This window comes from Eupeodes corollae, chromosome 1 (genome assembly GCF_945859685.1).
Source record: "Eupeodes corollae chromosome 1, idEupCoro1.1, whole genome shotgun sequence".
In the NCBI taxonomy this organism is placed as follows: domain Eukaryota; kingdom Metazoa; phylum Arthropoda; class Insecta; order Diptera; family Syrphidae; genus Eupeodes; species Eupeodes corollae.
Window position 1 is genome coordinate 46,300,551 of NC_079147.1, and position 24,065 is coordinate 46,324,615.

Sequence of the window (24,065 nt, forward strand, 5' to 3'; positions counted from 1 at the left end):
TATTTAAAAACAATGTTATAAAATAGACACATTCAAATTTCACTTACATTAAAATACATGTGCTTAAAGTTTTATGTTAAATAGAGGAATTAATTCAACTGAAAAGTTCATAGTAGTTACTTATTGGTTTTGTAATCCAATAAAATTTTTTTGAAAAATATATTTTACATAAATGAGGGAAAGTGGTGTAACTTAGGGTCAATAATAAATATCTCAAATGGTTTTAGAATTAAACCAAAACTAATAACATAAAATTTCATCTACTGTGAGATTATTTTTTGATAGATAATATTTAAAATGAAGCTAATAAAATATTTGGTTTGGTTTTACTAGAATTATATTTCAAAGTTTAAAATTCTAATATTTTATTTATTTAAGATTTTTATTTTATTATTGTTAACTTTCGTCCTTTTATTTCTTTAAAACTGAAGTTTATATACAATTTATAAACATTCATCGAGTTTATAAATCTATCTGATTTAATTTAAGATCTGGGACATTTATCATGTGTCTATAAATATTTGAGTTTATATAAGAATAAGCCAGCCAAATAACAATAGACTACTGATATAATTGCACCAATCCTTGAGGCAATTTTAACCAGCTGTCTTTACCTGGTCCATGTTCCCTCGGCATGTATAGAAGTTAAAGTTGTTTTTATATACCTAAAGCAGATAAATGCTCCCAAGTCAATCCTAAAGATCTACGACCTATAAATCTATCATCATTCCTTCTTAAGATCTTGGATAGATTGATTGATATCCATTTAAGGGCACGTATCGATACAAGACTTCTGTCTTTCTCTCAACATGCCTACTGTAAAGGTTAATCGGTGGAAACAGTACGCACCATCGAATATTCCCTCCATCATAAAGAGTTCACTATGATTGCTTTCCTTGACATTGAAGGTGCCTTAAATAACGTGGACACATCTGCAATCACATCTGCACTGACATCTCTAAATGTAGAGAGTTCGCTTCGGGAGTTAATTCATTTAATGCGAACAAGAATAATTTACTCAAAACTGGGGTAACTCTTCTAGTAGACTATAGTAGAGGGACACCGCAAGTGGTGTTCTATCCCCTCTCCTTTGGAACCTAGTGGTGAATGAAGTCCTAACTAGTCTGGATGCGGAGGGTTTCAGGGTGATAGCCTATGCGGACGACGTTGCTATAGCAGTTTCAGGAAAGCATCTTCATATCCTAAAAGAACTCTTACAAAATGCCTTGGACAGACTAATACTTTGGGCTGATCGGTGTGGACTGGGTGTTAACCCACACAAAAACCGATCTGGTCTTATTTTCGAGGAGATACAAAATTCCATTTGTTAACCCTCCTTACATTAAAGGAATCCAATTAAAATTCTCAGACGAGGCCAAAAACCTAGGTCTTGTCTTAGACATAAAACTAAATTGGAAACGCAACGTACAGGAAAGAGTCAAAAAAGCTACTGTAGCTCTCTTTTCTTGCAAAAAAGCTATTGGTAATAAATGGATAATGAGTCAATCCATTTTTTCACAGATGGCTCAAAAACCATAGAAGCTGTTGGTGGAGGTGTGTACTCTGAACGACTCAAATTAAGTCTCTCATTCCGTCTTTCCAATCATTGTAGCGTGTTCCAGGCGGAACTTTTGGCGATTAAAGAAGTCTTGTCTTGGCTCAAGGAAAACGTGATATCAACATCTGATATCCGTATTTTCTCTGACATCCAGGCCGCTATCAAATCTCTGGACTCTGTCTCTACAAACTCTTTAACAGTCCATAACTGTCGATCATCTCTAATGGAGATGGCGCAACAGTTGAATATTCACTTTTGCTGGGTGCCGGGTCATAGAGACATTCCAGTTAACTGTAAGGCAGATGAACTCGCCATTAACGGTACAGTACAGCCCATGTTACCACGTTTGGCAAGTACTGGCATACCAATCGCTACTTGTAAACTGCTACTAATGCAAGACGCTGCGAGGAGGGCAGGCACCAGGTGGACCAACATCACCACGTGTCAAGCCACAAAAAACATCTGGCCAACAATGGATTTAAAACGTTCAAGGTGCTTGCTCTCTCTAAGCAGATCGCATATAAGCTCGATAATAGGTGTCATAACCGGACACTGTCACGCCACGAGACTAGGCGTATTCTCAAATGACTTTTGCAGAAGCTGTATGGACGAGGAAGAGGAAGAAACGGTTGTTCATCTTCTCTGCACAATGAGCATGTAATTGGTAAGTCATCTCTATGAGTTATACAATTCAGCTGCATAACTTCTCCTCTCACTTTAACCATTATTGAAATTTCGGCAATGCTATTATCATCCCTTAAATAATTCCTCTCTTCCAAGTTGTTATTTAGTTGACAGTAGAGTAGAGCTGTCTGTATATAGATCCTGTGGCGTCATTCAAGTATTTCTCTCGTTGTTTTATGTCCACTGCGGAAATGAGCTGATATAAAGAAGCTTTTTTTTTATCATCCTAATTATTACACAAAAGGTTAAGTTCCATACCGCATTCGTTTGCCAAACTTATCCAATCATCACACCACCTTGTTTTGGTTGGTATTACTTGAAGCACTGCTATCTTCGGAGGTCTATTATTGTTCATCTTCATAACTCTCAAGATGTAATCGACTTGTATTTTTCGGGTTCCTATGATAATAGGTGATAATCGTGATTCATAATAACATATTTGTGACATAATAACATATTTGGTTGTTTTTGATTCCAGTCTAAAAATTCGCTTAGTAAAGTATCGGAGAAGTTTCTCAATTGTTTCGTTCCCCAAGTTTGGGCCACGTAAAACGTGACAGACTACATACTGCTTCAAATATTTAAACTTACTGCTATATGTGCTATACCTTTGTTAGAAAAACATTTTTTCGAAGTTGCAATAATTGCACCTATAGCCTCAACTAGTTATATAGTGAATGCGATAAGACCTCCCATCCGAGGTCCCGTAGCTTCTGACGAGGCATCAACGATGTGTGTGGTCTGGCCTTGTCCTTGTGGACTACTTAACCAATTTGACCAATTTTGGACGCTTCTGATCGATAGCCTACTTCAAGCGGTCCAGTTGTTCGCATTAGACGTTAGAATTATGCGTCTGGCCATATGGGAGCAGAGCAGCTCATAGTGGATAATACCCTTCCAATCCGACCAAACACACAGCAAAACCTTCATAGCCGTCAATTCCTTGGCTTCTGTTTATGAGACGATTCACCAGCCATCCACCAAAGCCATTTGACTAAACAGACTGATTTAAAAACTTCCTATCCCTATGGAATGTTTATATCACCTTTATTCAAAAACTTCACAGTTTTCGAAAAAGTCCCACTTATTTTTTCACTATTAATATAATCAACAACAAAAATAAAGTACTTTATTTTGTATATATTTGTTTCCAGTCTTAAATTTTTCAAACACACCGACACCCACCTTTTGCTTCAAAGAAAATATTTTCTGTATTTTATAGAAATTGACGCATAATAATCTACATTCATTACTTGGAAAACATCTTTTATTTTAAAATAAGGTTCCTTATAAACTTATATTTCTTTTATTAAGAAATATTTTATAGTAAGAACGTACGACCTGTTCTGTGCAGTTTGCGTTTTCTTATTTTTTCACTAAGATATTACATAGACGAAAACTTTTGCGGTGGTCTGTACACTTTGATTTTTTCCTGTAGGTAAAATAATTATATTTTTTGAGGTTATCTCCCAAAAGCTTTTAAAATATTCCCATGGAAGCTTCTTTTGATGAAAATGATACAAAAAAATAGAACAATGAAGGAAAACTAATAATTTTAAGAAATTATCGCTTCCTTACTTTTTATATTATTTTAATTAAAGATTCTTAAAGGAAACAATTATCCTGATAGTTTACGTATTAGTTTTTAAAAACCAGACATTTTATGTGGGCAAATAGGTTGAAAGGTATTTGAATATTTCTAGGCAAAGTAAAATATTCATTTCTATTTTAATTTGCTTGTTAGAAAAATTTGTTTTTATAACCAACCCACTTTCAAAAGGTTTTCCTTACCTTTTATATGGGAGCGTCAAAATGTGTGCATTACAAATTTGAATATTAATGAATAATTTTAAAGAAGTGCTGTAAGCTATACAAACATACAAATATACTGCAATAACCATAACCCATTTAAAATAATGAAAAAGGGGTTAAACATTTAATTAAATGAAAAAACTACGTATACGCCCAAGTATACGGCATACATGTTCCCGAAGAAGAATGTGAATTTACTTTTCTTTGATGAATCTGCTTTGGTTATGCCTTCATAGTTTTTGCTTAGGAGCCATTAAGGATACAACTAACTTACTTACTTAAGGTGGCGCTACAATCCTGTGTTTACTAGGGCCTCACCGAAAAAAACATCTCGATATAGCTTATTCCCTAGCTAAATGTCTCCAGTTTCGCGATCGAAGTTGGGTGAGGTCACTTTCCACTTTTGTTTGCCGCCTGATCCGCAGTCTTTTCCTACTGCATAGTACTGTCGGTGTGGAATGCACTCTACGTGATCCAGCTATCTTTGTCGGCGGACTGTACAGCCCGTACAGCTCGTCGTTTCATCTTCTCCTCGACTTACCTTCTATGCATACGGGACCGAAGATCACTCGAAGAACTTTTCTTTGAAACAACCCAAGGTGCTTTCATCCGCTTTTGTTATCCTGCACAAACGGACGGTCTAAGCAGGGATGTCAAAACTAGACATGAAAGATGGTGGTTATCGATTTTATGTTCTTGGGTTTTTTCCAGTAGGTGCCGTAATGTAAATATTTGATCGACTATGGACTTTCCCAGTCTAAAAGCACAATAATAACTAACTATCAGGTTGTTGACTATTGGTTTTAGACTTTCACATATTACGGCAGTGAAGATTTTATAGGCGATGTTCAGTAGACTGATTCCTCTATATAGTTGGTGCAGTGTAGTGGGTCTCCTTTTTTCAGGATCGGGCAAACAATACTAAGGTTCAATACGGCGGGTATGCTTTCTACCAATCAAACAGTTAGTTGGTGCATGCTAATAACCAAATTATCTCCAGCTGCTTTAAAGAGCTCAGCTTTCAAGCCATCTGCTCTAGAGGTTTTATTAGACTTCAGCTTAGATATGGAAATCTTTACTTCGTCTAAATCGAGAAGACGGGATTATTGGGTTTCGTCGTCAATGTTGAATAGATACTTAGGGCTTAAAAATTGTTGATGTTCATTCTTCGATTGAAGAATTTTTGTCTTTCTCGAAGCAAAAAGTTTTACTCCCGCTCTGATCTGGGTGGTATCTAAAAGACTTATATACGTCCAAAACTTGACTATAGTTCCCATCTCTGAGCTGGTGCTTTTTGAACTTACTTAAGAGTCTTGGACAGTATTGAACTTAAAATTTAAATTAATCGGTGATAAAATAATCATTGGTTCATTTACGTCGCCTGAACATCGTCGTACAATTTTTAACGTTATCTTATGGTTTATGCTCTAGAAAAATAAACAGCAGCATTCCGTCCCTTGAATTGTTCAACCGTGATACTCCCGCTTCTAAGAATGGTCTTTAATACACCCCCGAGCCAAACTTTGGTCATACTGTAAACTACAGTGATTCTTTCTTTACCCGTACTGCGCGAATGTGGAATGACTTACCACAATCAATCTTTCCCAGTGATTGTTATATTCAGGAATTTGAAACCAATGTGCCCTGACACCACCCTTCAACCCCTTTCTTCATTTTCTAATGCTCACACTGTGTCTCTGCAAAACAAGGGTAGTAATATCCCCATATGGGTGAGTATATATAAGCTTTAATAACAATTAAAATGATTTAAAAAATTTGCATGTTTAAATTAGTGGAATATATTAATTCGGGTAAAACGTTTTACATACAAACGTGAAAGAAAATCAGGCTCAAGCTTAAAGTAATAAGCATTTAAAGGAGGGGAATATTTATTATAAAGGCTTGATAAATTATAATGAGTTCCAAACATTTTTGTGTGGATTAATTTCGAAAATTTTAGTATCAAAATTGTATATTACACCAAAAATTCTCACTTTAATCTAAAACACGAGTTGAAAAGCCTCAAATATTAGATTTTTCCCCTTTTAAAACTAGTAAACTAGAAAAGGTTAACAAATTCTTATAACTTTCAAACAAGAAACGTATCAACTAGATTTTTTAATGTGAAGAAGAATTTTAAAGACGTAAACAACAAATTTAAGCTTTAATAAATAAATTATTACAGTGTTTTTTTGGCACTCTATAAATAGTATAGTAGAAAAATCTTCAGAAAACGCATTGGCAGTTGCCAGATTTTTGTATTTAAAAAATTGGTATAACTGAAAGAAGATCTGTCAGAATAATAATAAAAAAAACACACAACTAGAAGAAAGTTTTGTGAAAATCAGAAGTTAAAACTAGCTTAGTAAAAAAAACTAACTAAAACTAATAGAATGGACAATTTTTAAGAAAAAATGTTAAGAAAACATCTTTAAATTGAGATTCTTTAAAAAAAAGTTCATTTAACAATTGCTCCAAAGAGGGGGTTTGTTTTGAATTATATGAAATCAATATCAAACTAATCAAATTTCCGAATAAAAAGATTTTACGTTTATAAAATTGAACAATTATCTTTGAGTTTATTTTTCAGACTAAGAAATAAATGTCAAAACATAAAAACTGAGCTTTGTTCAAAAACAAACTTGATTCGAAACTTAAAGTTACAAGTGCAAAAAAAAAACAAGTATCAAATTAACATTAACAGAAAACTTGGTTTCAATACTTTCCCTTTTTAATTGATACTTAACATTCTCTAAAAAGTCCCATTTGATTACATAATAGTTTTAGTCTGGCAAAGGAATTGGTTTAGTCATTATATCTGCTACTTGATTCTAGGTAGATATTTGCTTGATTTCGATTTGCCCTTCATTTACTTTTTTTCGGAAGAATAAATGTTTTGTTACAATATGCTTTGTTCTACGATGAAACTCTGGGTTTTGATTTTCATCAAGTCTATTATTCCATTGAATAATCTGCACAGCAAAATTATTTCCTTTGTTGCTTCGTTCGCTGCTACGATTTCGGCTTCTGTTGTGGATGATGCAACCATTGTTTGTCTTTGACTAAGCCAGGAAATAGCTGCACCTGCATAATTGATTACAACTCCAGAAGTTGATCTTCCAGTACTTTTGCATCCACCAAAATTTGCACCACTAAAGCGTTTTAGAATTCCTTTCTTAAAATCTTATCGATATTCAATACCTAAGTCCAAAGTTCCAGATATGTAACAAAAAACTCTTTTAACTCTTGCTATATCCTCTATTGTGGGATTTTCTAAGGATCTTGAAAGGAATCCAACGCTGTAAGCCAAATCAGGTCTTGTGCCTACCATAAGATACATCGGAGCACCAACTGCTTGACTGTATGGAAATTTACTGGGTTCTTCTTTTCCTGATTGCGAAGTTTCTGTATGCTTCACCATTGGAGTTGAAATTGCTCTACACTGACTGAACTGGAAAGGTTCCAAAATTGTTCTTGCGTGCGCTTTTTGGTCTATTTTTAATCCATTTTCTGTTTGCTTTATTTCGAGTCTAAGAAAGTACGATGCATTCTTTGAAGTAATTTTGAACTCGGTTTTCAGTTCTTCAATGAAAATCTTCAACTCTTGTTGATCAGTCGTTGCAATAAGTCCATCATCTTTCGTAGAGAACAAGTACTATTTTCTTTTCATTTCTCTCCCTCATATACAAACAAGGATCAGAATCACTTGCCTGAAATAGTAGTTTGGATCTGAAACTTCCAAAACGTATGTTCCAACATCTTGATGATTGCTTGAGGCCGTATAATCTCTTTAAGTTCACATACTTGATCTGTACCATCTTCGAATCCCTCCGGTTGTTTCATATATATGGTGTGTTCTAAGTCACCATACAAGAAGGCTGTTAATACATCAAACTGCATTAGATGCATCTGTTCACTTGCAGCAATGCTAAGAACTGATCTTATGGTTCCCAACCTTGTCTTGCCATCTGCATGCTTCTTCAAACAATAAACCCACTTGCAATGTATTGCTTTAGCACCTCTTGACTGGATTTCTCTTTCCATAGCTTTTATCCACTCAAATTTGTCTTTACTGTTGATGGCTTGTCGAAAAGTTTCTGGAACTGTTGAGGAGTCTACGAAATCACATGCTGCCATTACAAAGTCTTCAAACTTCTGCGGTTTCTTGATAGTATTTCGATCTCTTCCATCTTCGTATTTTGCTGTTATATTGTGATCTTCTATTTCACTATCTGGGCTGGAGCTGGAATTACTTTCTCTCCCTGTTTCTAAATTAATAGTTCTTTCATCTCTTATTTCTTCAACGTTTTCGGGATCTGCAAGATTTTTTTGACGTTCTTCCTGTTCCGAACTCGAAAGGAAAGTTTAACTACATTTTCACATATAATCTAATTTTCCTGAAACTGCACATCTCTTGAAAGAACTAACTTGTTCTGATCTTGAATAAAAATTCGGTATCTTTCATCACTGTCATATCCCACAAGAAATCCTTTTACTGCTATCTTGTCCATTTTCTGTCTCTTCTGAATGGGAATGTGGGTGTAACATGTGGATCCAATTATTCTCAAATGTTTTATCCTCGACTTCTTCTACATCCCCAATTCGTACAGGCTTTTACCATCAACTGAAGACTTTCCTGTCCTGTTCAGGATATAAATAGCAGTAGGTATTTATTAGCTCCGCCCCAGTTGCGTCTGGAAAATTAGCTTTACTGTTCGAATACTTATAGGTTCTTGCCATTTCAACTATTGTTTGGTTTTCACGTTCACAACAACTGTTTTGCTCTGGCGTAAATGGTGCTGTAAGTCCCTGTGTGGTATCATTTGATCGTAGGATTTGCTTAAAATCAGATTTGATGAACTCACCACCATTATCACTCAGTAGTTCCTTAGTGGGATGACCTAACATCTTGGCATTTGCAATCACTTCCTTCAGAACATCTTTAACTTCTGATTTGTGTGCTATTGCAAATCCGTATCGGAACTTCGTAAAACCATCTTTAAAAATGACAAGGTATTTCTTCTTCCCAAATAAGTCACTGAAAGGTCCACAAACGCCTGTAGACATCAGCTCACCAGGTGTTGTCGCTTTTCTTCTTGTTCCGAATGGAAGTCTATGAGCTATAATACAAGGCTCACCAATCTTTTCGTAGAGCATGAACTTAATTCCAAATTTTTTCTCAACCATTTGTTTTACATTTTAACAACAAAAGGTAAACGGCTATACCAAGCAGGCCGAAAATACAACTGCGAATTTTATTCTTCTGGTTCGCCAACATATTGGCCATCTGATACTAACAAAATACCAGACCTTATAGACTTTTTCGTAGTTAAAGGTATTAAACGAAATCATATAAGTGTCGAAGGTAATTATGATTTATCATCAGATCATACTCCAGTAATTTTATCACTGAGCGAAACAGAAATAATAGAAAAAAGTAATCCCAAGCTCGTGAATAACAGAACAAACTGGAACGAATTCAGAGACAAACTTGAAAATTTTATAAACCTAAGATCCCCTATGCAAACAATTGAACAAATTGATCATGAAGTAGAACAATTTATTGCTGATGTGCAGCAGGCTGCAGAAGAAAGTACTCCAACTATTTCGAATGCGAGAGAAAAAGAAATAAAATATCCTATCGAAATAAAGGAGTTGATATTGGAAAAAAGAAGAGCTAGAAGAAAATGGCAATCCACGAGATTCCCAGATGATAAGGTAGTTTTTAACCGTCTTAACAACGAATTAAAAAAAAGAATCTGTGAGTTTAAAAATGATTCACTAAGTAGATTCTTGAAAAGTCTGACGACGGATGCTTATACAGAATACTCCTTATGGAAAGCAACTAAGCGTCTAAAAAGACCTCAGACACAAAACCCGCCGATAAAATCTCAAGATGGTAAATGGATCGGAAACCCGAAACAAAAGGCTGATCTCTTTGCTGAACATCTCGCGAATGTTTTCAAGCCATTCCCAGCAAGCACAGCTACAGATCCCTTACAGTTTGTTGACAGAAACGACGAATGTGAAATACCTTTTGTCACGCTCAAAGAAGTAAGAAGCATGTGTCAACATAAGCTGTCAAACAAAAAATCACCAGGGTACGATCTTATAACTGCTCAGGTTCTGAAAGAAATGCCTCTTATAGCCTTCAAGAAACTCCAATTTATAATAAACGCATGCCTTAAACTAAGATATGTGCCACATCATTGGAAAATTGCGGAAGTCATTGTTATACCTAAACAAGGTAAGCCACCAACAGAAGTTACATCTTACAGACCAATATCGCTTATACCAATCATGGCAAAAGTTTTTGAAAAACTGCTACTTAAAAGGCTTAACAAAATAATTGAAGAAAGAAGACTAATTCCGAGCCATCAGTTTGGATTTAGAAATAAACATTCCACGATAGACCAAGTGCATCGAATTACGGATGTTGTGGAAAAGGCACTTGAAGAAAAACAAGTATGCTCGTCTGTATTCTTAGATGTTGCTCAAGCTTTTGACAAGGTTTGGCACTTGGGACTTGAGTACAAACTGCATAGGGACTTCCCCAGGCAGTACTACGAAATACTGAAATCCTATATTACGAACCGACTCTTTAGAGTACGGTACGACCAAAATTACTCGGAACTTAAGAAAATTGAAGCCGGTGTACCACAAGGAAGTGTCCTAGGACCAACCCTGTATCTGTTATATACAAGGGATATTCCAGTGGACATCAACGCTATCATGGCCACCTTTGCTGATGATACTGCAATATTGGTGCCAGATAAATCCGTTACGAAGGCTACACAAAAATTGCAAAATGCAGTCGATAAAGTTAGTGATTGGACGCACAAATGGCGTATCAAATTAAACGAAACAAAATCGACGCATATAAACTTTACAAACAAAAACATAAACAATGTTCCAATTTTTATAAACAGTACAGAAGTACCTTACTCCAATACCGCCAAATACCTTGGAATGAATTTGGATGCAAAGCTTAAATGGAAAGAACACATCAAAAAGAAAAGAGAAGAACTAAACTTGAAGTACAGAAAAATGTACTGGTTAATAGGAAAGAACTCTGACCTATCTATCCAGAACAAACTAATGTTATATAAGCAAGTATTGCAACCCGTTTGGACATATGGCATCCAACTATGGGGCTGTACAAAGAAAACAAATGCTGAACCCATCCAAAAATTCCAAAGCAAGGTCCTTCGTGGAATAATAAATGCCCCTTGGTATATAAGAAATAGCGATCTACATCGTGACCTTCAAATTGAAATGGTTACAGAAGTGGTTAAGAAACACGCTGTATCACACAATAAGCGGCTGCAAAGTCATACTAACTCTGAAATGGAGACCGTATTAAATGTACGAGACAATGTTCGGAGATTAAGAAGAACCAAGCCTCATGAGCTGATGGGCTAAAAGCTACGGGAAAGTGTTATAACCTTAAACTTCCCCCAATGCGATTTTAAAAATTAAGAAATAAAAATCATTTGTCGATCTTTCATAGATTGGTCCTGATTCACCGGTGGTTTTAGTGCGGTAAGAGTCCCACACTACTCGGTACCGATTCTTACCGAGTGTCTTTTGAAGATTTCCATCGGATATAAAAAAAAAAAAAAAAAAAAAAAAAAAAAAAAAAAATGTCTTTTGTCTTGATGGCCCCATCACACACGGTAAAGTTGAAGTGTTGAGTCTTCTCCAACGGCTACGTTTGACTGCAAATTCTTTTTCGATACTATTGGTTTGATTGCTGCCTTATAAAGAGAACAATTCACTTGACAGTTTCCATATAAAACAATCTCTCCATCGATATCAAGTTAACACTCCTTAGTGGTCGACTTAAAAACACTTCTCTGATTTCTGTCTTGAGCAGCTACTATGAAAAGTAAATTACGAGAAATAGAAGGTACATACCAAACAACAGTTAATGTCACTTCTTTGTTATTGTGAGATGAAATAGCTCGGATGGTCCCTTTCCAAATATCACTAAGCATTTCCTTTCCAGCGGCTTGAATTTTGTGTGGACTGTCGAAATTTCCAAAATCAATGTACCAGTCTGAACAGTTTGTAATATTCCTTGTTGCATCGTTATCAAACCACCAATCCGTCGTCTTGAAATCAGTAGCAAAAATATCGTTACGTATGGACATGAGAAATGTGTTGGTGTCAGCAAAATTGTGTGTACTTCTGTTAAACATCTTATCTTTGGTTGGTCTTCCTTCAAATATCCATCGCCTACAATCTCGCACCCAATGTCCTTTTGTCTTGCAAAAATTATAAATATCTTCTCTTTCATTTCTTGATGTTCTTGGTCTTGGTAAGTTTTCTTGTTTGCTTGAATCATATTTAACAACTAGCGCCTCTTGAGCTGAGTTGTCAACTTCATCCTTCTTTTTGAAATTTCTTTCGTACAAGCACAGCTGTACTGTAAACTCATCGAAAGTCTTTTGTTCATTTTTGGTAAGAAGCATCCAACTTGACTTGAATGTCTCAAATGAGCTTGACAATATATATGTAAAACCTTACATACCAACATCATATCTGGAAGCATATTTTCACTCTTGGCTTTGAGTCCATTATTAAGTTCATTCCATAAACTCTTCAATTGTGCAATATGCGTGGAAAAATCATTGCTTGTATTCCAGTTAAATGCAAACAGGACGATTCATATTTTGAACAGTTGATCCTTGGAAGTTGCTTAGAAATGCAAACGCAAAGCTTCCCAAGTATCACGAGCTGTTTCTTGATCCATAATCTTCTGATAGACCTAATCAGTTACTGAGCTTGTGATCATGGACTTTGCATAGCTATTTGCCTTCCGAAAGAAATTGTTCATTTCGCTGTGCTTCGTAACTGCTGCTTCTGAAGCGCCTGCTTCTTAATCTTCGGGTTTCGTCAATATCCCGTCAATAACGTCTATTGCTCCTTCAGGGTAATTTAGTAAATCTCTTATCTTTCGCTTCCATATTGGCCAATCTGCTTCACCAGCCAAAAGTTTTATATGTTTCGAAAAATCCATGTTCTCAAACTAAATAAAATGTTCAATTTTAAATAAACTAAATTTAATTCAGAAACAAAATAATTTATATTGGGGACTGGCCCATAACCTTTTGAACTATCTCAAATCAATATCAAACTAATCAAATTTCCGAATAAAAAGATTTTAAGTTTTTAAAATTGAACAATGATCTTTGAGTTTATTTTTCAGACTAAAAAAAATGTAAAAACATAAAAACTGAGCTTTGCTCAAAAACAAACTTGATTCGAAGCTTTAAGTAACAAGTGCAAAAAGAAACAAGTATCAAATTAACATTAACAGAAAACTTGGTTTCAATAGTTTGTTTGTCGACTACTTCATTAACATTGTGTCCATTCGAGACTCGTATAAATTTAAAAAAACCGACCTGTAGTAAGATTCTAAGATTTATCGAAAGTATTCATACTACGGATATTGTTTTTGCTTTTCGTGTAAAATCCTGCTATACTATTGATAAATTTTCCAACAAACCAAAAGAATTATATTTTTTTCTTAAAAGATTAATGTATGTACATAAATATAAATATATACCTAAGATTATCATTTTTATTGCGAATACTCATATTAATGAATTACCCACACATGTCTTCTATAATTATGTTCAAAGAGTTTACCTTCATGTAATGACAATTTATTTACCTACCTTGCCTTACATTATAAAAGCACATAATATCCTTTGATATGATGCCATTAATACAAATTAACAACATTTAGCAACGCATAATCTTAATAAATTATTTTCCTAAGAATTTTCATGGATTGAAAAATCGATTAAGACACTCTTATCACTCGATTTTGTTCCTCGTACCCATCCATCCTCAACCCAGCCTCTCTCCAGCTGACTGTTCTCCTTATTATACCCTCACTGGTTAACGACTTTGAAACTTTTTAAGCATTTACTTACATGAGCAAGCACGCAATCGTTAAAGACGGGCATTCCATCACGGTTCCACTAATCCTTGCTACGTCATGTGCGAGGATGTCGCATATACATATATAGACTTACATATGTACATATGTATTATAATAACACATACTTTGATTCAATAGAATACAAAGTAAAAAAAATTAAAGGATAAAACACCCAATTCCTTACAGAAATCCAAAACAATAGCACCTTTATATATTAAGAGGCTTAAGGAAGGTACACAACCTCCCACCCACATACCATCATACACTTCTGTAGGGATATATCGTATACTTATAACAAGTTCGAGTATATGTTTAAGTCTAAACACCGCCGCGAAGTACATTATAACATCATTTTACATTATCCTTATTCTTTTTGCAGATTTATCACCAATGGAATACTACCCCGATCCCAATCCGGCCCTACATCTTGTCGTCTATAGTGTAAACCAGAAGGGGCGTTCCGAACCGATTGTCTTGGAAAATATACCCATAAACGAAGCGGAAAAACGTACAGGTAAGTCGATTGCTTAAAAAGTTTGTCTGGGTCCTTTCTTTTTTTTTGGAGGGGGATGATATAGATAGGGGCAGAGAGAGGCTTTGAAGAACTGTCGAAATGACATGGTGGGTGTGAAAAGAAGTGAAGAGCAAAGGATATGATATTTCATACAAAAGAAAAGCATCAGAAATCCTTTTCCAAAGGAATTATTGTTATCCGTTATTTATACTTATGTTGTTTCCTGCCTCTGACATCGGCATACTCACTGAGGCGCGCTCTGCTTTCCTTTGCTCTTCTGTGATGTGCTCTTTTTTCTTTGCAATGGCTGATTTCCCGTCTCCGCATTCAGTCTGACGAATACCTTAAGGAAATCATCCAATTTCACTTAGCAACAAACATCCTCGTTTTTCCGGATACATTTCAAGTTATCACATTAGCGCGCTTCGCCTTCAGCCCCCACCCGATAGATTCCTTCCTACATCAAAATAAACAACAAATATCAACCCATCATTTTGATGATCAACTTTGTTTTCTTTTTCCATGTTTTGAAAAACTTTTCGCTGACTAAGAAAATCCAAGAAAAACATCACACCATACGTGTAGAATCAGAAAACATCACCAGGACAGGTGGATTGAAAGTTCTTGCTTATTCACACTTTATTTCTCTAGCTTTCCTTCACTCACAACCCCACGCCCGTTGGTATTGCAGGTGTCAAAAGGAATCTATTTTATGTCAAGTGAGCCGCGAGGGACTCATACAATTATTATTGTTTTCATTTTGATTCAGTTTTCTATTCCTCATCGTTGAATGTTTTATTCAGTTTTCCTTTTTCATTGTGATATTGATGAACATTGTGAACAATATTGAAGTCAAAACACAAAGCAGCAGGAGAGCCCATTTAATTCAATTCCATATTCCGTATTCTGTTCAATTCAACTCAACTCAATTCTATTCAATTTAATTCAATTAAATTATTGTGTTCCGTTCTAGAAGTTGATATATCAATAATTCATGATGGAATAGAAAATCCCTTTGGTGCAATTCCGCGGATAGAAAAATGTTCTTTTTTCTTTTGTCTCTTTGATAATATTTAATTTTATAACTTAGAACCTGAAATCTAGGTTAAGTTTAAGTTTAAGTTTAAGTTTAAGTTTAAGTTTAAGTTTAAGTTTAAGTTTAAGTTTAAGTTTAAGTTTAAGTTTAAGTTTAAGTTTAAGTTTAAGTTTAAGTTTAAGTTTAAGTTTAAGTTTAAGTTTAAGTTTAAGTTTAAGTTTAAGTTTAAGTTTAAGTTTAAGTTTAAGTTTAAGTTTAAGTTTAAGTTTAAGTTTAAGTTTAAGTTTAAGTTTAAGTTTAAGTTCAAGTTTAAGTTTAAGTTTAAGTTTAAGTTTAAGTTTAAGTTTAAGTTTAAGTTTAAGTTTAAGTTTAAGTTTAAGTTTAAGTTTAAGTTTAAGTTTAAGTTTAAGTTTAAGTTTAAGTTTAAGTTTAAGTTTAAGTTTAAGTTTAAGTTTAAGTTTAAGTTTAAGTTTAAGTTTAAGTTTAAGTTTAAGTTTAAGTTTAAGTTTAAGTTTAAGTTTAAGTTTAAGTTTAAGTTTAAGTTTAAGTTTAAGTTTAAGTTTAAGTTTAAGTTTAAGTTTAAGTTTAAGTTTAAGTTTAAGTTTAAGTTTAAGTTTAAGTTTAAGTTTAAGTTTAAGTTTAAGTTTAAGTTTAAGTTTAAGTTTAAGTTTAAGTTTAAGTTTAAGTTTAAGTTCCCAATTGCGTAGTACGGCTAAAGAACGAATTTCTGTACTAAACAGTACGACCGAAGTTGGGCTCGAGAATATATTGATGTACATTCCCAGAAGCGCGTGTATTACGGTTGATCTGTTTAAGAAGAAGTATGCACCTGGCTATTTCTCTAGAGCATTAACCGTTAAAATAACGGTAAAAGAGAGTAAGACAAGAAACTTTTCGACGTGGTTCACAAATCAATCTAAATGCTCTTCGTTCAAGAGGATTAAATAAGTTGCACTAGCCCAGATATAGGAGTTATACTCAAGTTTCAAACGTATACAATTCTAAAAGATAACAGCCAGATAAGGGGGCGAAAATCTTTTTGCATTGCCTTAGAAACCCCAAATATCTTGCGGCATTTTTGTGACATCGCGTATGCGATCGTTCCACAAGAGGTGGTTGGTGGTAAATGTACCGAGAATACCGAGATGTTCAGTCTATTCGATGCAAGTACCATCCATGGATAATGGCAAGGGGAATATATCTCAGTTTAATTATACAAATTCCCCATTGTACAATACTGTTTAGGTCGGAATTTTATGAGCTTATCATATTTTGTTGTCGAAGCTCCGCATCCGAAGAAAAAGGATGTGATTTTGAAAACGAATATGAGAAGCTAAGAGTACTATTGTCACCGAAACAATGTGTTGGATTAGAAGTTGAAGACAGGATATCGTAAATGAAAATGAGAAAGAGTGGCGCCAGCTCGGTCCCAAGCTTGCTGTTTCCAGTCTCGCACGCCAAGTTGGTTGAGGTCCTCTCAAACCTGGGTGCGCCACCTGAGTCGCGGTCTTCCTCTACTGCGCCGTCCCTCGGGATTGGATTCGAAGACCTTTCGGGGTGGAGCGTTGATGTAAATCCGCTCTACATGACCTAGCCATCTTAGCCGTTGAACTTTAATTCTGCTAACTAGGTCAATGTCGCTGTACAACCCGTACAGTTCGTCGTTATATCTTCTCCTCCATTCTCCATCTATGCGTACGGGACCAAAAATCACCCGAAGAATTTTTCTCTCGTAGCATCCTAAGACGCTCTCGTCTTTCTATGAACCGAGATGATGAGTGTCTTATAGATGGTGATTTTAGATGCCCCAGAGAGGACTTTACTTCTCAATTGCCTTCTAGGTCCAAAGAAGCAGCGATTTGCAAGAGTTATTCTTCGTTTGATTTAAGCGCTGGTGTCGTTGTCTGTATTAATAGCGGTACCTAGGTAAACAAAGTCCTTAACTACCTCCAAGTTATAGCTGTCCATGGTGACGTTTTGTCCAAGACGTCGTTGTTCAGTGTCCTTTTTTTAATGACAGCATATACTTGGTCTTGCCCTCATTGACCACTAAACCCATCTTCTTTGCTTCCCTAGCAATGCTCAAAAAACGCTCCACTGACATCACGCTTTGATCTTCCAATTATGTCAATATCATCTGCGAATCCGAGTAATTGGATGGACCTTTGGAAGATTGTGCCTCTAGTGTTGACGGTTGAGTTTTGCACAATTCTTTCCAGAACGATGTTGAAGAAGTCGCATGACAGTGCATCGCCTTGTCTAAAACCTTTGCATCGGTAAGATCTTTTCCGACCTTGATAGAGCAGCGTGCATTCTTCATCGTCATTCTGTACAAACGGATAAGTTTGACAGGGATGCCAAAACTAGACATTGCTCGGTAGAGCTCTTCCCTATAGATGCTGTCATACGCGGCTTTAAAATCAATAAGGAGATGGTGGGTATCGATTTGAAGTTCCTGGGTTTTTCCCAAGATCTGCCGTAGTGTGAATATTTGGTCGATAGTGGACTTTCCTGGTCTGAAGCCACACTGATAAAGACCAATCAGGTTGTTGGCGAATGGCGTTAGACGTTCACATAATACTGCAGAGAGGATCTTATACGCAATGTTACGGAGACTGATGCCTCTGTAGTTGGCGCAGTTTAGGTGTTCTCCTTTCTTATATATCGGGCACACTATGCTAAGATTCCACTCATCGGGCATGCTTTCTTCCGACCATATTTTGAAGATGAGTTGTTGCATTCTCCCTACCAAGTCATCGCCTGCTGCTTTGAATAGTTCGGCAGCGATGCCGTCAGCTCCAGCAGCTTTGTTTGACTTAACTTAAGGTATAGCTATCTTCACTTCGTCAAGGTCTGGTAGGCGGAATTGTTGATCTGCGTCGCCGAGGTTGAGTGGTTCTACCTCCCTTACAGCGGAATTCGGTTCGCCATCGCAGTTATATAATTTGGAGAAGTGATCTTTCCATATTCTCAGCATCGGCTGCGGTTCTACTACGATGTTCCCCTGATCGTCTTTACAGGCTTCGGTTCGTGGCTGGTACCCTTGGGAGGTTTTGTTTAGCCTGTTGTGACATCCCTCTATCTTTAAGAAGCCGGTGTCCCCCTCTCCTCTTCTGCTCGTAGAGCTCGCGAGCATCTCTAGTCCTACTGTGCAGCTCCGTTTTGTATGCCTTTTGTTTCGCTGCACGCGCTTGCCGCTAGTCGTCGTCAAACCAGGGATTTCGCTGTGATGGCCGTGTGAAACCTAGCACTTCAGAGGCGGCATCTCTCATGGCTGCAAGTCAATGTTGCCACTGGTTTTCAATGCTTAATGCAGGCAGCATAGGACTCCTAAAGAGGTTATTAGAGACTCGATCGGAAAAGGACATGGCAGTCTCTTGCGATTGTAGCTGTCCAACGTGGAATCTTTACACATTACCTCCGTACCTTGGCTACAACGAGGTAGTGGTCCGAGTCAATTTTGGCGCCTCGGAATGCCCGTATATTCTGTATACTGAAGAAGTGTCGTGCGTCGATCGCAATGTGGTCAATCTGGTTGAAGGTTGATTGATCAGGAGATTTCCATGTCCCCTTGTGGATATTGAGATGCGTGAACTGCGTACTAGCTACCAGAACGTCTCGCCCCGCAGCGAAATCGACCAGCCACCAAAGATGTCTTCTCTTCCTAGCTTGGCATTAAAATCTCCTAAGACAATTTTAATGTCATAGTCAGGGCACTGCTCATACGTCTTGTCCAAGACCTCGAAGAATATGTACTCGTACACGAAGATGATGTGTAGATGAGAATTGGAATTACCTTCAACTTGTATGTAAGAAAAATATCTACAAGACTTAGTCGTGACGCAAAATAATCCAAGTTGTGGTATGTAGAAGGCCAAGTTTTTACTGACTATATGAAATTAGTTGCCTCGGATTTTCCAGGTCACCTTCTTGGATAAAGAACAAATCTTGATGAAACAATGTATAGTTAACACGTTTTGTTGTTGACGTTGTAGTGCCCGTGGCATGATAGTTTAGACTTTGGACGTTGGACTGTCATACTAGATGTCTTGGATTCGATCCATGCCTGTGAAATTTTTTTTACGGTATTGGCTCTTCCGAGGAATTGACACATTCTCCATGAGTAATTCTTGTCAAGTAAATCAAATAAATAAAAAAAAAAAAACTGCAGGTCCCTTCCATTATTGTCAACATTAGTCGCACACAGGAATTGTTCAGAGTTGGAAGTCACTAAACCCTGGTACTATAAGGACTGTTGGGCCACATAATTTATTTATTTGTTTATGTTGTTGACGTTAATATGAAAAACAAAATCAGACAGAGCAAATAGACCTTAATTCGACACTACTGTCAAAGCTTGTAAGTCAGTATTGAAAGACTCTTTATAATTTAAAAATTGGAGTTGATGTCAAATTAAAATCTATGGACGTGATTTGTATACAAAATTATTTTCATAAAGACAACAAGTCTTACAATTATTGTATCATGCTTAAATAAAGTAAGTTGACGCATGATTGTCGAACATTTTTCGTATGGTTAAGAAATAGTTTTAAGACAAAACAGAAATCTTTCCAAGCAATTTAGTTCCTATCTGATTTCTTATGCTTTTTGTCTCACTTCATATGAACCACCCTGTTACATACGAACAAATCCAGAATATTAAATTAACGCCAAAAAATACAAACAAAAGATAATCAATCAACTGCACGAAACTACTGTCATAATTGTCACTTTCTATACTAAACAAAACAAACACCAATTAACACATACACAGTTTATACATGTATGTAGGTAGGTTATGATGAATTTATGTTTGTATAAGAATATTTAATATTTTTTTTTCAATCAACCCTTCGAATGTCAATGTAATCATATTAAATATTGACACACGCTTTACTCACAAATGAACCATGACCATACCCCCATCAGCAAAACTAACAACATAAATGTGTACACATGCACAGTACATATTAATGTAGGTCACAAACAAAATGAAAAGACTAAACTTTATCAAATATAATATAATTGCCAATCGAATATATCCTTTATCCTTGCTGCTGAACTATAAATGCCAAAATTAATAATTCATTAATATATCCTTGTATGGTGCTGCTTTGCTATATTATAATAATATAACATTTTTCTTCAGGATATTCACTCTACACTCGTTCATACTCCACTACACCCACATGTACCACACACCACACATAATGCAAACATCATTATCACGAAAGTGCCATAATCATTTAAATATCATTTTTCTATCATATCAATGTGTGATATTAATAAATATCCATTATAGCACGCAGTTGTTCTAGATATGTCCTATATTATAATTCTATACTTTTGTCTTGTCTTCTTGGAAAAGAAAACGAAGAGGGTGAGAAGGGAAATAAGTATAGACATGAAGGAATGATAATCTGATGCCTGCAATGTCAATGGCATCTTTGGAGGCTATAACAATCCTGAAAGAAAGCCATATCGGTATAAAACGGATATAAAATTATATCTATCTATAAGCTAAACATGCCTTAGTCTTAGATGATAGTTCGTTTTTTCCTCCCCCACATATTCACATTGATATCTTAACCAAAGTGTCATTAAAAGCCAACATAAAACACATCCTTAATAGAAACACCCGACCAGACGTCGTCGTCGACTAGGAAGAGGACGACGATACGGCTTGTGGGTCGAAATCGAAGCAGACATCAGCCATCTATTTATGTGTTTAAGTATATGTATAAGTAAAAGAACGTCCTTTATAGCAGCAAATATAACGCTAATAAAATTTATACCGCATCATATCAAAACGTAAATTTGCAATCGCAATAGTCTTAGTACTTAGCGATGTGTTATACTGTGCTGAACTAACAACGACAACAACAAAAAAGGAGCTTTGAAAAATACAATCCTTCCCATAAACCTATCGATTAATAACCACCAACCTATCCGCATCAATATCATTTAAAATTTTTATATGACATTAGAGTGACCATACCTAGTGGTTTATATATTTTTTTATTTCAAATATAAAAATGAAAAAATATGTAAGGTTTTTTTATTGAAAATAGTTTTAGAGCTCTTAATTTTCTATACTTCCATATTAGGTTGGGTTAGGTTGATGGGCTGGCGTTTGATGACTTTATCATCACATTTTTTTTTTTTTATAATAAGCGCACACTCAAGGGGATATATTACCCTTATGTAGACACAGTGTGAGCACTAGGAAAGGGAGGGAGGGGTTGAAAGGAGATGTCGGTGCACATTGGTTTTGAATTCCTGAATATTGCAATAGCTGGGAAAGACAGAGTGTGGTGAGGCATTCCACATTCGCATAGTACGGCTAAAGAGCGAATCTCTGTACTTGACAGTACGACCGAAGATGGGCTCGAGGGTATATTGATGAGCATTCCTAGAAGCGCGAGTATTACGGTTGAACTGTTTAAGGGGAGGAATGCAGCTGGCTATTTCTCTAGAGCATAAACCATTAAAATAACGGTAAAACTGGGTGAGACAAGAAACATTTCGACGATGTTCAAGTGACGTAAATGATCTTATGATGGCAATATCACCAATCAATCTAAATGCTCTATGTTCAATGCTATCCAAGAGGCTTAAGAAAGTTGCAGGAGCACCAGCCCAGATATGGGAGTTATACTCAAGCTTTGGACGTATATAAGTCTTGTAAATAACAGCCAGATCAGAGGGGGAAAAAAACTTCTTGCATCGCCTTAGAAAACCCAAACATCTTGCGGCATTTTTGGCGACATCGCAAATGTGATCGTTCCACAAAAGGTGGTTGGTGATACACATACCAAGAATATCCAGATGTTCAGTTTCCTCGATGCAAGTGCCATTTATGGATAATGGCAGGGGGGGTATATTTCGCTTTAACGATACAAGACAGCATTGCATTTTCGAAGCATTAAATTCCACGCGGTTTCTTATTCCCCATTGTACAATGCTGTTTAGGTCGGAATTTAATGAGCTTATCATATTTTGTCGTTGCAGTTCCACATCCGAAGAAGAGGGGTGTGAATCTGAAAACGAATATGAAAAGCTAAGAGTACTATCGTCAGCGAAACAATGTATTGGGTTAGATGTTGCAGACAGGAGATCATTAATAAAAATGAGAAAGAGTGTTGGAGATAGAACAGAGCCCTGGGGCACACCAGCATTTATTTTGTGGTTTTCAGACTTGAATCCATCCAATACAATTTGTATTGGAAGATTCGAAAGGTAATTACTAATCCAATGAAGGAGGGATTCATGCAAACCGAAAGCACGCATTTTCGAAAGAGAGCCTGATGCCAAACCCTATCAAATGCTTTTGAAATATCTAGTGCAATAATCTTACTTTCTCCAAAGCTATGTAAAGATTTGTTCCACTGTTCGGTGAGATGAACCATGAGATCACCAGTGGACCTATTGCTACGAAAACCATACTGTCGGTCATTAAGAAGCTTCCGTTCTTCAAGATATTTCTTGAGCTGATAATTAATCAGCGTTTCCATGACCTTGGAAAGAAGGGACGTAAGTGCAATCGGTCGATAATTAGACGGTGAGGAAGATTCGCCTTTTTTGGGAATAGGCTGGACAAATGCGGTTTTCCATCCACTCGGAACGAGACCTGAGGAGTAGGACAGATGAAAAGGCTTACGCAGTGGTTTTGCCAGCAATGAAGAACACCTCTTCAGAACAATAGCGGGGATACCATCCGGACCAGCAGATTTGTGTATGTTAAGATCTTTTAGGACTCTCACTTCAGTACGAGTGCGAAAAAAGATTTGCCCCATAGAATCATTAACTCAATCAAGTACAGGCGGAGTTGGCGGCGAACTGCCTACCAAAAAGATTTGCTTTCTCTAAAGAGCTAACAAATGGAGTGTCATTCACAACGAGCGTAGGAACCGAGGAAGAGGAAGAATTCCTCATATTTTTTACAAATGACCAAAAATTTTTACTGCCTTTGGGACATTGCAGTATTTTTTGCAGTAATTTTTGGTCATGTAAAAATTTGGTCCGTCGAATATGGGCGCTGCAGGCCTTCCTGGCTTGCTTGAACTTATTCCGGTTTTCCTCAGTTGTATTGGCTTTAAAACAACGGAAACTTACCTTCTTAACCCTAATAACCTCTTTACAGCTCGCATCGAACCATGCGTTTTCCTTAGGTCTGATACTTTAAACCCTATTCGGGATAAAAGTTCTCATTCCCAGGAGAATCAAACTTGTGATCATATCAGCGCTGGCGTCAACGTCACTATCGAGGAAGCATAGTGACCAGTTAAAGATCCTGAAGTAATTATTGAGACCGTCCCAGTTGGCTTTCTCGTATTGCCAAACGGTTCTCTTAGGAGCTCTTTCTTTAACTGGAGAGTTTTTATACGAGAAATTTGCTGATATGACACAATGGTCAGATGAACCTAGAGGAGATAGGACACTAATAGTGTACTTACCAGGGTCAGAGGTAAGAAACAAGTCAAGAGTGTTTTCTGCTCGACCTACCACG

At 36.3% G+C, this 24,065-nt stretch overlaps 1 protein-coding gene across 1 annotated transcript in view; it reads left to right on the top strand.

Annotated features, from left to right (window-relative positions):
* The first annotated feature begins 14,383 nt into the window (after window positions 1-14,383).
* LOC129938770 (uncharacterized) overlaps window positions 14,384-24,065 on the top strand; it is a 59,947-nt gene continuing 50,265 nt past the window's right edge. Inside the window, exon 1 of the mRNA XM_056046509.1 lies at window positions 14,384-14,520. Coding sequence (XP_055902484.1) covers window positions 14,397-14,520 — 124 coding nt within the window. The 5' untranslated portion in view covers window positions 14,384-14,396. The remainder of the gene's footprint in view (window positions 14,521-24,065) is intronic.